This window comes from Petromyzon marinus, chromosome 72, assembly GCF_048934315.1.
Source record: "Petromyzon marinus isolate PM22_M1 ecotype Great Lakes invasive population chromosome 72, UKy_Petmar_22M1.pri1.0, whole genome shotgun sequence".
NCBI classification, from domain to species: domain Eukaryota; kingdom Metazoa; phylum Chordata; class Hyperoartia; order Petromyzontiformes; family Petromyzontidae; genus Petromyzon; species Petromyzon marinus.
In genome coordinates, this window is record NC_133738.1 from 3,889,882 (window position 1) to 3,904,626 (window position 14,745).

At 54.4% G+C, this 14,745-nt stretch overlaps 1 protein-coding gene across 3 annotated transcripts in view; it reads right to left on the bottom strand.

The window, feature by feature from the left end:
• The window catches only part of LOC116938091 (nucleoside diphosphate kinase-like), a 31,786-nt gene extending 17,423 nt beyond the window's left edge, over positions 1-14,363 (bottom strand). Inside the window, exons 1-3 of one of the 3 annotated variants that reach the window (XM_076055671.1) lie at positions 14,225-14,363; positions 9,946-10,099; positions 85-186 (exon numbers count right to left, since the gene is read on the bottom strand). In XM_076055671.1, coding sequence (XP_075911786.1) covers positions 85-186; positions 9,946-10,095 — 252 coding nt within the window. In that variant the 5' untranslated portion in view covers positions 10,096-10,099; positions 14,225-14,363. Of the gene's footprint in view, positions 1-84; positions 187-7,531; positions 7,540-8,844; positions 8,957-9,945; positions 10,100-14,224 lie in introns of those variants that run through there. The other 2 variants (XM_032945278.2, XM_076055670.1) reach the window with 2 other exon arrangements.
• Between the last annotated feature and the right edge of the window lie 382 nt (positions 14,364-14,745).

Sequence of the window (14,745 nt, forward strand, 5' to 3'; positions counted from 1 at the left end):
TGAGCATGTGGGTGAGTGAGTGGATGAGTGGATGGATGGACGAGCGTGCGGGCGAGCGAGTGGGTGAGCGAGCGGGCGACTCACCATGGCCACGACAGGCCCAGAGTGCATGTATTCCACCAGGCCCGGGTAGAAGGGGCGATCCTTCAGGTCAATGTAGTGCTGTTGCAGCAGCTCACGTGACGCCTGTCAACAACAACAACAACCATTAACAACAACAACAACCACCACCAACCACCACCACCACCACCACCCACCACCACCACCACCACCAACAACCACCCACCACCACCAACAACCACCCACCACCACCAACAACCACCCACCACCACCAACAACCACCCACCACCAACAACCACCCACCACCACCCACCACCACCACCAGGGTTCAATCCCAGACCCTGACGATGCCTGCTGCTGCTGCATATCTGGAGTCTGTGTCTCCCTCTCCCAGTGGTGAGATGTTGACTACCTCGCCTGGTCTACAGGAGGTCGTGGGTTCTCTCCCTGTATCCCTGACAATGCCTGCTGCTGCTGCTGTAGATTTGGAGTCTGTGTGTCTCTGTGTAGATGTTGACTACCTCGCCCGGTCTACAGGAGGTCGTGGGTTCTCTCCCTGTATCCCTGACAATGCCTGCTGCTGCTGCTGTAGATTTGGAGTCTGTGTGTGTGTCTCTCTGTGTAGATGTTGACTACCTCACCCGGTCTACAGGAGGTCGTGGCTTCTATCCCTGTATCCCTGACGATGCCCGCTACTACTGCTACTACTGCTGTATATGTGGAGTCTGTGTGTGTCTCTCTCTGTGTAGATGTTGACTACCTCGCCTGGTATACAGGAGGTCGTGGGTTCTATCCCTGTTACCCTGACGATGCCTGCTACTGCATATATCTGGAGTCTGTGTGTCTCTCTCTCTGTGTAGATGTTGACTACCTCACCCGGTCTACAGGAGGTCGTGGGTTCTATCCCTGTTACCCTGACGATGCCTGCTGCTACTACTGCTGTATATCTGGAGTCTGTGTGTGTGTCTCTGTGTAGATGTTGACTACCTCGCCCGGTCTACAGGAGGTCGTGGGTTCCATCCCTGTAATCCTGACAATGCCTGCTGCTACTGCTGTATATTTGGAGTCTGTGTGTGTCTCTCTCTCTGTGTAGATGTTGACTACCTCACCTGGTCTACAGGAGGTCGTGGGTTCTATCCCTGTAACCCTGACAATGCCTGCTGCTGCTGTAGATTTGAAGAGTCTGTGTGTGTGTCTCTCTCTCTGTGTAGATGTTGACTACCTCGCTTGGTATACAGGAGATCGTGGGTTCTATCCCTGTAACCCTGACGATGCCTGCTACTGCTGCTGCTGTATATTTGGAGTCTGTGTGTGTCTGTCTGTGTAGATGTTGACTACCTCGCCTGGTCTACAGGAGGTCGTGGCTTCTATCCCTGTTACCCTGACGATGCCCGCTACTACTACTACTGCTGTATATCTGGAGTCTGTGTGTGTCTCTGTGTAGATGTTGACTACCTCGCCTGGTATACAGGAGGTCGTGGCTTCTATCCCTGTATCCATGACGATGCACGCTACTACTACTACTACTGCTGTATATGTGGAGTCTGTGTGTGTGTGTCTGTGTGTAGATGTTGACTACCTCGCCCGGTCTACAGGAGGTCGTGGGTTCTATCCCTGTAACCCTGACAATGCCTGCTGCTGCTGTAGATTTGAAGAGTCTGTGTGTGTCTCTCTCTCTGTGTAGATGTTGACTACCTCGCTTGGTATACAGGAGATCGTGGGTTCTATCCCTGTAACCCTGACGATGCCTGCTACTGCTGCTGCTGTATATTTGGAGTCTGTGTGTGTCTGTCTGTGTAGATGTTGACTACCTCGCCTGGTCTACAGGAGGTCGTGGCTTCTATCCCTGTAACCCTGACGATGCCTGCTGCTACTGCTGTGTATGTGGAGTCTGTGTGTGTCTCTCTCTGTGTAGATGTTGACTACCTCACCTGGTATACAGGAGGTCGTGGGTTCTATCCCTTTAGCCCTGACGATGCCTGCTACTGCTGCTGCTGTATATATCTGAAGTCTGTGTCTCTCTCTGTGTAGATGTTGACTACCTCGCCTGGTCTACAGGAGGTCGTGGGTTCCATCCCTGTATCCATGACGATGCCCGCTACTACTGCTACTACTGCTGTATATGTGGAGTCTGTGTGTGTCTCTCTCTGTGTAGATGTTGACTACCTCGCCTGGTATACAGGAGGTCGTGGCTTCTATCCCTGTTACCCTGACGATGCCCGCTACTACTACTACTACTGCTGTATATCTGGAGTCTGTGTGTGTGTCTCTGTGTAGATGTTGACTACCTCGCCTGGTATACAGGAGGTCGTGGCTTCTATCCCTGTATCCATGACGATGCCCGCTACTACTACTGCTGTATATGTGGAGTCTGTGTGTGTGTGTCTGTGTGTAGATGTTGACTACCTCGCCCGGTCTACAGGAGGTCGTGGGTTCTATCCCTGTAACCCTGACAATGCCTGCTGCTGCTGCAGATTTGAAGATTCTGTGTGTGTCTCTCTCTGTGTAGATGTTGACTACCTCGCCCGGTCTACAGGAGGTCGTGGGTTCTATCCCTGTATCCCTGACGATGCCCGCTACTACTGCTACTGCTGTATATTTGGAGTCTGTGTGTGTGTCTGTCTGTGTAGATGTTGACTACCTCGCCCGGTCTACAGGAGGTCGTGGGTTCCATCCCTGTTACCCTGACGATGTCTGCTACTGCTGTGTATGTGGAGTCTGTCTCTCTCTCTCTCTCTAGATGTTGACTACCTCGCCTGGTCTACAGGAGGTCGTGGCTTCTATCCCTGTTACCCTGACGATGCCTGCTGCTGCTGCTGTTTATGTGCAGCCCGTGTTGGGCAATGGTATAGAGGAGCCAGGATTTTCAGGTAGGGGGGAGGCGCATCAACGGAGGACACGTGGTGCACGGCAAGCGAGCGCTGACGTCACATCCTGCGATGCCACCCGCATGCCTGACGTCACGCATCTCGCCCCCCACCACCACCACCACACACCACCACCGCCCACCACCACCACCGCCCACCACCACCACCGCCCACCACCACCACCGCCCACCACCACCACCGCCCACCACCACCACCGCCACCCACCACCACCACCACCACCACTGCCACCAGCCACCACCACCGCCCACCACCACCACCCACCACCACCACCACCGCCGCCACCAGCCACCACCCCGACTTAATCCAAGACACGAATCCAAGCCGGGTGAAGTAAAAATCCAGCGGTTTTATAAATCGGCGGGTCAGTCACAAGACAGCCGCTGGGCGTTCTGGGGTGGCCAGGGACGCCCACGAGTTTTGGCGTGAGAATGGTGACGTCAGAGAAAAACCTTCCCCCCCTCCCCCTCCACCTTGGGCCTTCCTTGGCTGCTGGTGGTGGTGGTGGGGGTGGTGGTGGTGAAGGTGGTGGTGGTGGTGAAGGTGGTGGTGGAGGTGGTGGTGAAGGTGGTGGTGAAGGTGGTGGTGGAGATGCTGGTGGTGGAGGTGGTGGTGGAGGTGAAGGTGAAGGTGGTGGTGGAGGTGAAGGTGGTGGTGGAGGTGAAGGAGGTGGTGGTGGTGGAGGTGAAGGTGGTGGTGGAGGTGAAGGTGGTGGTGGAGGTGAAGGAGGTGGTGGTGGTGGAGGTGAAGGTGGTGGTGGAGGTGAAGGTGGTGGTGGAGGTGAAGGTGGTGGTGGAGGTGAAGGTGGTGGTGGTGATGGTGGTGGTGGTGAAGGTGATGGTGGTGGTGAAGGTGGTGGTGGTGAAGGTGATGGTGGTGGTGAAGGTGGTGGTGGTGGAGGTGAAGGAGGTGGTGGTGGAGGTGGTGGTGGAGATGAAGGTGGTGGTGGTGGAGGTGGTGAGGGTGGTGGTGAAGGTGGTGGAGGTGGTGGTGGAGATGCTGGTGGTGGAGGTGAAGGTGGTGGTGGAGGAGATGCTGGTGGTGAAGGTGGTGGTGGAGGAGATGAAGGTAGTGGTGGTGGTGGTGGTGGAGGTGAAGGTGGTGGTGGAGGTGAAGGTGGTGGTGGAGGAGGTGGTGGTGGTGAAGGTGGTGCTGGTGGAGGTTAAGGTGGTGGTGGAGGTTAAGGTGGTGGTGGAGGTTAAGGTGGTGGTGGAGGTGAAGGTGGTGGTGGAGGAGGTGAGGAGCTCAATCTCAATAATCCCGAGCGGGTGGATGTTCACACCCGCGCGGAACAAGGTCGAGCGGGCTGAAAGATTTTTATTTTATCCCCCCCCCCGCCCCGTGCGAAGTCGCTTCAAATACGACGGCGTTTCATTTCCACGGGAAAGAGCGTGGCGGTGGAAAAATATATTAAAATCGCCGCCGCATCAGTACGTTAAAGAGGCACCCCACCCACCCCTCTCATTACCACCGCAAGCAAATTAAAAAACAAACAAACTACTTCACGGAAACTCGTTTTATAGCGTTCACATTTACCCCCACCGAAGTTAATCAAATGAACAATAAACACGCGGCAAACCAGGGCGGATTTGGTACCCCCGGTAATTATTTCTTCGGCGCTCGAAAGCCCATCATTGACCAGCTTCACATTCCCCTATTGCCGTACAAAAACCGGAGGAAGGGCCTTTTGCTAATTGATGCCCCCCAGGGTCTGGAATGCTATTGCCAATAAACTGAAACTTGAATCGTTACCTATGAGAGATCTTCGCTCAAAAACTGCTCTAGAGGAGTTGTACACACCCCCCTAGCTGCCACTGCCATTCAGTGGCCTAAATTATGGCCCTAGATTTTGGTGTTATAATTTATTTATGTAGTTTATTGTTAAACATTCGGTCACAGTCCCTATGATTTGGTACCCCCGGTAATTATTTCTTCAGCGCTCGAAAGCCCATCATTGACCAGCTTCACATTCCCCTATTGCCGTACAAAAACCGGAGGAAGGGCTTTTGCTATTGATGCCCCCCAGGGTCTGGAATGCTATTGCCAATAAACTGCAACTTGAATCACCAGCTATGAGATCTTCGCTCAAAAACTGCTCTAGAGGAGTTGTACACACCCCCCTAGCTGCCACTGCCATTCAGTGGCCTAAATTATGGCCCTAGATTTTGGGTGTTATAATTTATTTACGTGGTTTATTGTTAAACATTCGGTCACAGTGCCTATGATTTGGTACCCCCGGTAATTATTTCTTCAGCGCTCGAAAGCCCATCATTGACCAGCTTCACATTCCCCTATTGCCGTACAAAAACAGGAGGAAGGGCCTTTTGCTAATTGATGCCCCCCAGGGTCTGGAATGCTATTGCCAATAAACTGAAACTTGAATCGCTACCAATGAGAGATCTTCGCTCAAAAAACTGCTCTAGAGGAGTTGTACACACCCCCCTAGCTGCCACTGCCATTCAGTGGCCTAAATTATGGCCCTAGATTTTGGGTGTTATAATTTATTTATGTGGTTTATTGTTAAACATTCGGTCACAGTGCCTATGATTTGGTACCCCCGGTAATTATTTCTTCAGCGCTCGAAAGCCCATCATTGACCAGCTTCACATTCCCCTATTGCCGTACAAAAAAACGGAGGAAGGGCCTTTTGCTAATTGATGCCCCCCAGGGTCTGGAATGCTATTGCCAATAAACTGAAACTTGAATCACCAGCTATGAGATCTTCACTCAAAAACTGCTCTAGAAGAGTTGTACACACCCCCCTAGCTGCCGCTGCCATTCAGTGGCCTAAATTATGGCCCTAGATTTTGGGTGTTATAATTTATTTACGTAGTTTATTGTTAAAACATTCGGTCACGGTCCCTATGATCACCGTTACGTTGCATTTATGGCTTTTATTTTGGTGATTTCGAAAAGTTTTTTTTGTTTGTTTTGGCCATGTTTTTTTGTTTATTGTAGTACGGAGTTAGACTGATGGCCTTAATCTTAGTCGTCTTGTGGTTGTTGTTGTTGTTGTGGTTGTTGTTGTTGTTGTTGTTATTTTGACTTGCATCCCACTGGGATTTTTGCACACAGCCTTGGGTGGTGTACACGGAGCTACTTCAGGAACATTTTGATATTTTTTTTCCTGGATTTTCTGTTTGCACACAGTCAACACACACAAAGTCACTTTAAGATGTTTTCCTTGTTCGTGTTTTTTGTTGGTTTGTTGCGGTAGCACCCGATTCAAGAGCCAAATGGCTCACAGGGGCTATACCAAAATAAATGAACTAACTATGAACTATAAAAGGGGGGCGGGGGGAGGGTAGCGAGAGTCAAAATTTTTCGCTTCCGGCCGACGATAAAAAAAAAACATTTGCGCGTCTCTCCGTCACGTTTCCCAGACGGCCGGTACGGGCCAATTCGAAACGATTGCAACCAATGGCGGGCTATAGCAGGGGGAGGGGGAGGAGGGAAATAAGGCGTCGGAGAAAACCCCAGGGGCGAGTTCAAATGCGGAGCTACGCAGTGCGAGAGATTCACGTGAAAGTAAATCGAGAAAAATAATAATTTCATCCTCAAGAAAAAATTTTGTTTTTTTTAAAACAATCGCCACCCGCGAAAATGTGAACGCCACGGCTTTAATATTGCAGCTCGCGCGTACCTAGGAAAAAAGAAATGGGGCCCCCCGATTGAAGGCCGGTTAAAAAACACGTACAAGCGCTGCGGTGGAAATTCACCGAAGAGCTTGGACGGCAACGTTTCGCGCGAGGTTCGCCGCCGGTAACATTTCCACACAGGGTACGAACGATGATACCCTGCGCGCAAATTGGTCCGCCGGATATCACAACCCCCGTCGCCAGGGATGGGGCAAAGGGCTAGTTATTAATAAACCCCAATGATCTGCTGGAAAATTAGGGCACGTGCTACCCCCACCCCACACCCCCCCCCCAATGGATCCACCAGTGTGTGCGTCTCTCTCAGGCGGTGAGATGTTGACTACCTCGCCCGGTCTACAGGAGGACTCGCGGGTTCGATGCCGTGACACTGACGATACCTGCTGTATGATGTGGGGTCCGTGCGCGTCTCTATCCCAGTGGTGAGATGTTGACTACCTCGCCTGGCCTACAGGAGGTCTCGTGGATATGTGGGGTCTCTGGAGGTGTGGATCTGTGGGTCACTGGAGGTCTCGTGGATCTGTGGGTCTCTGGAGGTGTAGATCCGTGGGTCTCTGGAGGTGTGGATCTGTGGGTCTCTGTAGGTGTAGATCTGTGGGTCTCTGTAGGTGTGGATCTGTGGGTCTCTGTAGGTGTGGATCTGTGGGTCTCTGGAGGCGTGGGTCTCTGTAGGTGTGGATCTGTGGGTCTCTGGAGGTGTGGATCTGTGGGTCTCTGGGAGGTGTGGATCTGTGGGTTTCTGGAGGTGTGGGTCTCTGGGAGGTGTGGATCTGTGGGTCTCTGGGAGGTGTGGATCTGTGGGTCTCTGTAGGTGTGGATCTGTGGGTCTCTGTAGGTGTGGATCTGTGGGTCTCTGTAGGGGTGGATCTGTGGGTCTCTGTAGGGGTGGATCTGTGGGTTGTAAGTGGAGTGGTGTCTGCAAGTACTCGCGTGAATCATCTCGATTCTCTGAGCGAGCCTGAGCGAGCCTGAGCGAGCCTGAGCGAGTCTGAGCGAGTCTGAGCGAGTCTGAGCGAGTCTGAGCGAGTCTGAGCGAGTCTGAGCGAGTCTGAGCGAGTCTGAGCGAGTCTGAGCGAGTCTGAGCGAGTCTGAGCGAGTCTGAGCGAGTCTGAGCGAGTCTGAGCGAGTCTGAGCGAGTCTGAGCGAGTCTGAGCGAGTCTGAGCGAGTCTGAGCGAGTCTGAGCGAGTCTGAGCGAGTCTGAGCGAGTCTGAGCGAGTCTGAGCGAGTCTGAGCGAGTCTGAGCGAGTCTGAGCGAGTCTGAGCGAGTCTGAGCGAGTCTGAGCGAGTCTGAGCGAGTCTGAGCGAGTCTGAGCGAGTCTGAGCGAGTCTGAGCGAGTCTGAGCGAGTCTGAGCGAGTCTGAGCGAGTCTGAGCGAGTCTGAGCGAGTCTGAGCGAGTCTGAGCGAGTCTGAGCGAGTCTGAGCGAGTCTGAGCGAGTCTGAGCGAGTCTGAGCGAGTCTGAGCGAGTCTGAGCGAGTCTGAGCGAGTCTGAGCGAGTCTGAGCGAGTCTGAGCGAGTCTGAGCGAGTCTGAGCGAGTCTGAGCGAGTCTGAGCGAGTCTGAGCGAGTCTGAGCGAGTCTGAGCGAGTCTGAGCGAGTCTGAGCGAGTCTGAGCGAGTCTGAGCGAGTCTGAGCGAGTCTGAGCGAGTCTGAGCGAGTCTGAGCGAGTCTGAGCGAGTCTGAGCGAGTCTGAGCGAGTCTGAGCGAGTCTGAGCGAGTCTGAGCGAGTCTGAGCGAGTCTGAGCGAGTCTGAGCGAGTCTGAGCGAGTCTGAGCGAGTCTGAGCGAGTCTGAGCGAGTCTGAGCGAGTCTGAGCGAGTCTGAGCGAGTCTGAGCGAGTCTGAGCGAGTCTGAGCGAGTCTGAGCGAGTCTGAGCGAGTCTGAGCGAGTCTGAGCGAGTCTGAGCGAGTCTGAGCGAGTCTGAGCGAGTCTGAGCGAGTCTGAGCGAGTCTGAGCGAGTCTGAGCGAGTCTGAGCGAGTCTGAGCGAGTCTGAGCGAGTCTGAGCGAGTCTGAGCGAGTCTGAGCGAGTCTGAGCGAGTGAGTCTCTGAGCGAGCGAGTCTGAGCGAGCGAGTCTCTGAGCGAGCGAGTCTGAGCGAGCGAGTCTATGAGCGAGTAAGTGAGCGAGTGAGTCTATGAGCGAGTGAGTGAGCGAGCGAGTCTATGAGCGAGTGAGTGAGCGAGTGAGTCTATGAGCGAGTGAGTGAGCGAGCGAGTCTGAGCGAGCCCCTGAGCGAGCGCCTCACGTGAATCATCTTGAGGGCGACGAGGTGGAATCCCTTCTTCTCGAAGCGGCCCACAATCTCGCCCACCAGTCCCCTCTGGACTCCGTCGGTGAGTCTGAGCGAGCGAGTCTCTGAGCGAGTGAGTGAGCGAGCGAGCCTATGAGCGAGTAAGTGAGCGAGCGAGTCTATGAGCGAGTGAGTGAGCGAGCGAGCCTATGAGCGAGTGAGTGAGCGAGCGAGTCTATGAGCGAGTGAGTGAGCGAGCGAGTCTATGAGCGAGTGAGTGAGCGAGCGAGTCTGAACGAGTCTGAGCGAGCCCCCGAGCGAGCGCCTCACGTGAATCATCTTGAGGGCGACGAGGTGGAATCCCTTCTTCTCGAAGCGGCCCACAATCTCGCCCACCAGTCCCCTCTGGACTCCGTCGGTGAGTCTGAGCGAGTGAGTCTGAGCGAGTGAGTCTGAGCGAGCGAGTCTCTGAGCGAGTGAGTCTGAACAAGCGAGTCTGAGCGAGTGAGTCTGAGCGAGCGAGCCTGAACGAGTCTCAGCGAGCCTCCCGAGCGAGTCTCTGAGCGACTGAGCGAGCGAGTCTCTGAGCGAGCGAGTCTGAGCGAGCCTCCGAGTCCGAGCGAGCGAGCTCCTCACGTGAATCATCTTGAGGGCGACGAGGTGGAATCCCTTCTTCTCGAAGCGGCCCACAATCTCGCCCACCAGTCCCCTCTGGACTCCGTCGGTGAGTCTGAGCGAGCGAGTCTATGAGCGAGCGAGTCTCTGAGCGAGCGAGTCTCTGAGCAAGCGAGTCTGAGCGAGCGAGCCTGAGCGAGTCTCTGAGCGAGTCTCTGAGCGAGCGAGTCTGAGCGAGCGAGTCTCTGAGCGAGTGAGTCTGAGCGAGCGAGTCTCTGAGCGAGCGAGTCTCTGAGCGAGCGAGTCTCTGAGCGAGTGAGTCTGAGCGAGCGAGTCTCTGAGCGAGCGAGTCTCTGAGCGAGCGAGTCTCTGAGCGAGCGAGTCTATGAGCGAGTAAGTGAGCGAGCGAGTCTATGAGCGAGTAAGTGAGCGAGCGAGTCTATGAGCGAGTGAGTGAGCGAGCGAGTCTATGAGCGAGTGAGTGAGCGAGTGAGTCTGAACGAGTCTGAGCGAGCCCCCGAGCGAGCGCCTCACGTGAATCATCTTGAGGGCGACGAGGTGGAATCCCTTCTTCTCGAAGCGGCCCACAATCTCGCCCACCAGTCCCCTCTGGACTCCGTCGGGTTTCACCGCCAAGAAAGTTCGCTCCATCTCTCTGCAACATCACAAAAGACAAAGATCCCCCGTGTAGCCTTAACAGACTGTAGGGGCAAGTGCTATTAGCGAGCACCTATGAAGGCCGGTAACGGTACACGAGGGGGGTGGGTGGCCGGCACCACGCCCGACCGCCTTTGTCTCCCCAGTGGCGATGTTTTTAGACACCGCACCAGGGTACCCATTTGAGGCCGAGTCGACCTAGGGGAGGCCCGGGACCGGTTCGGATAATCGTCACCGGCGGTGTTGGCCGTGAGCGGGAATCGAACCCGGGTCACCAGGTTCATAGCGCAGCGTAGCGCTAACCACTACTACACTATCGCTCCCCACACACACACACACACCTGTACAGACACACACAGACACACACAGACACACACAGACACACACAGACACACACAGACACACACAGACAGCGCGCTAACCGCTACACTATCTCTCTACAACATCACACACGCCACGCGTCACACCGAATGCCGACATCACACCACGGTGGGACTACACACACACACACACGATGCAATAATGTAACTGCAGTGTTATACGATGCATTGTGTTTGATAATGATGTAACTGCAGTGTTGTGCGACAGAACACAACCCACCCCACACGGCCATCGTCAACCCCACCCACCCACACGGCCACCGTGAACTCCACCCACCGTGAACCCACCCACTCGGCCATCGTGAACCAATCCACCCACCCACACGGTCACCGTGAAATCCACCCACCGTGAACCCACCCACACGGCCATCGTGAACTCCACCCACCGTGAACCCACCCACACGGCCACCGTCAACCCCACCCACACGGCCATCGTGAACTCCACCCACCCACACGGCCACTGTGAACCCCACCCACCCACACGGCAATCGTGAACCCCACCCACCCACCGTGAACCCACCCACTCGGCCATCGTGAACCAATCCACTCACCCACACGGCCACCGTGAAATCCACCCACTCACCCACACGGCCATCGTGAACCCCACCCACCATTGACTCACCCACCCACACGGCCACCGTGAAATCCACCCACCCACACGGTCACTGTGAACCCACCCACCATTGACCCACCCACCCACACGGACACCGTGAACCCCACCCACCCACTCGGCCATCGTGAACCAATCCACCCACCCACACGGTCACCGTGAAATCCACCCACCGTGAACCCACCCACACGGCCATCGTGAACTCCACCCACCGTGAACCCACCCACACGGCCACCGTCAACCCCACCCACACGGCCATCGTGAACTCCACCCACCCACACGGCCACTGTGAACCCCACCCACCCACACGGCAATCGTGAACCCCACCCACCCACCGTGAACCCACCCACTCGGCCATCGTGAACCAATCCACTCACCCACACGGCCACCGTGAAATCCACCCACTCACCCACACGGCCATCGTGAACCCCACCCACCATTGACTCACCCACCCACACGGCCACCGTGAAATCCACCCACCCACACGGTCACTGTGAACCCACCCACCATTGACCCACCCACACGGCCACCGTGAAATCCACCCACTCACCCACACGGCCATTGTGAACCCACCCACCATTGACCCACCCACACGGCCACCGTGAAATCCACCCACTCACCCACACAGCCATTGTGAAGCCACCCACCATTGACCGACCCACCCACACGGCCACCGTGAAATCCACCCACTCACCCACACGGCCATCGTGAACCCCACCCACCATTGACTCGCCCACCCACACGGACACCGTGAACCCCACCAACCTATACGGCCACTGTGAACCCACCCACCATTGACCCACCCACCCACACGGCCATCGTGAACCCCACCCACCATTGACCCACCCACCCACACGGCCACCGTGAAATCCACCCACTCACCCACACGGCCATCGTGAACCCCACCCACATGGCCATTGTGAACCCACCCACCATTGACCCACCCACCCACACAGCCACGGTGAAATCCACCCACTCACCCACACGGCCACTGTGAACCCACCCACCATTGACCCACCCACACGGCCATCGTGAACCCCACCCACACGGCCACTGTGAACCCACCCACTATTGACCCACCCACCCACACGGCCACCGTGAAACCCACCGAGTGAGAATGAAGAGTTAATTCGGGATTGGGGGCGAGGGGAGGGAGGAGCTCATTAGCGAGGGGGATTCCTGAGCAAATCGGCGGATTATCACCACCGCCACCACCACCGCCACCGCACGAAAGGTCACGGATAAACCACCACCACCATTACCACCACCGTCACAACCATTACCACCGCGACCATTACCACCGCGACCATTACCACCGCGACCATTACCACCACGACCATTACCACCACGACCATTACCACCACGACCATTACCACCACGACCATTACCACCACGACCATTACCACCACGACCATTACCACCACGACCATTACCACCACGACCATTACCACCACGACCATTACCACCACGACCATTACCACCACGACCATTACCACCACCGTCACGACCATTACCACCACGACCATTACCACCACAACCATTACCACCACAACCATTACCACCACAACCACTACCACCATCACGACCATTACCACCACAACCACTACCACCATCACGACCATTACCACCACAATCACTACCACCACCATCACGACCATTACCACCACAACCATTACCACCACAACCATTACCACCACCACCACCACGACCATTACCACCACGACCATTACCACCACGACCATTACCACCACGACCATTACCACCACAACCATTACCATCACAACCATTACCATCACAACCACTACCACCACCATCACGACCATTACCACCACAATCATTACCACCACAACCATTACTGCCACGCCCATTACCACCACAACCATTACCACCACCATCATGATCATTACCACTACCACCACTACCACAACCATTACCACCACTACCATTACCACCACCATCATGATCAATACCACTACCACCACTACCACTACCACCACTACCACAACCATTACCACCACTACCACAACCACTATCACCACTACCACGGACGTGTGTGTGTGGGTGTCTGCGTGTGCGTGTCTGCGTGTGTCTGCAATCATCAGCATCACACTACAACAAAGTGACACACAGTGACAGTGACACACACAGTGACAGTGACACACAGTGACACACACAGTGACAGTGACACACACAGTGACACACACAGTGACAGTGACACACACAGTGACAGTGACACACAGTGACAGTGACACACAGTGACACACACAGTGACAGTGACACACAGTGACAGTGACACACACAGTGACAGTGACACACAGTGACAGTGACACACAGTGACAGTGACACACACAGTGACACAGTGACACACACAGTGACAGTGACACACACAGTGACAGTGACACACACAGTGAGACACACACAGTGACACACACAGTGACACCCCACCAGGACACAGCAAAAAGCAACTTACGGACAACACAAACAACTACACAAGCAACAACTACACAAACAACTACACAAACTACACAAACAACTACACAAACTTACTGAACACTTAAATTATTTGTTTTAAGGCAAATAGGTTTTCAATGGAAACGTAAAGCTTCTAAAATGTATCCTGACAGTTGCGAGCGTAACATTTCATAGAAGCGTTCGAACAATTATATTTTTTACAAAACTTATTTTAAAAAAAGATTATTTGTTTTTAAACGTTAAAAGTTTTTTTTTTAATTTGACAACTTTATCGGTTTTTAAAAAATAGGCCCCGCAATTTAATTTCCCACCGCGGATACGCCTCCAGCTCCGCCCACCACTGACCGGCCCCGCCACGTCCGCCAATCGCCGCCGGGCATGGTGCGCCACGTGGCACAAAGGGCGCGGCCAATGGGGATCGAGCGCCGACTATGCGGACTACGAAATGCAAACGCCTCCCTCCACCCACCCCGGCCACCATGTTATAAAAAACCCGTGACGCGCAAATTAAAATTACATTTTTTTAAAAACGTTTTACAAAACTTCCGTTAATTATCACCTCGCAATTTAACCCGGCCAACGCACCAGAATCGCGCGGGATATTTTTTTTATTTTTGTCTCGTTGTAAAATCTTCTTTTTGTTTGTTGCGTACCAGCTTACCAAAAATGCACCGGCGGCGAGAGCACACACGAAAAAAAGAGTCCCGGGCGCGGAGTGACACGCGGCAGAGAGGCGGCGGAAGCGAAGGGGACCAACGGCCGTCGTGCGCGCGCAGAGGAAGCCGCGTCACCGACTACCCCGCGTATTTATACTCTCTACGTGGACTGTACCAACTGAGATTGGCGGCTGTGGGTGAAACTATTCACGTTAAAGCGGGGTTGAGGCGGCGGGGAGGGGTGGTTAAATTAACGTCGATTATTTTTAATTTAATTAAATAGCTGCGTGGCAGTAGCGCCAACAACGACGATAACAACAATGGGTAAATGCGATGCGATTATAATTGAGTGTTTTTTGTTGTTGTTGTTGTTTAAATAATGTTCTGTTGTGACGTCATGACCACAGATCCCGACCCACCCCCCCCGTGGCGGCGGGGTTGGGGAAGTTGGTAGAGTCCGCGGGCGATGACGCCTATCGGGCTGTACCAATAACGCCGATGTCATAGGGGGGGCGGTGTGTCGGAT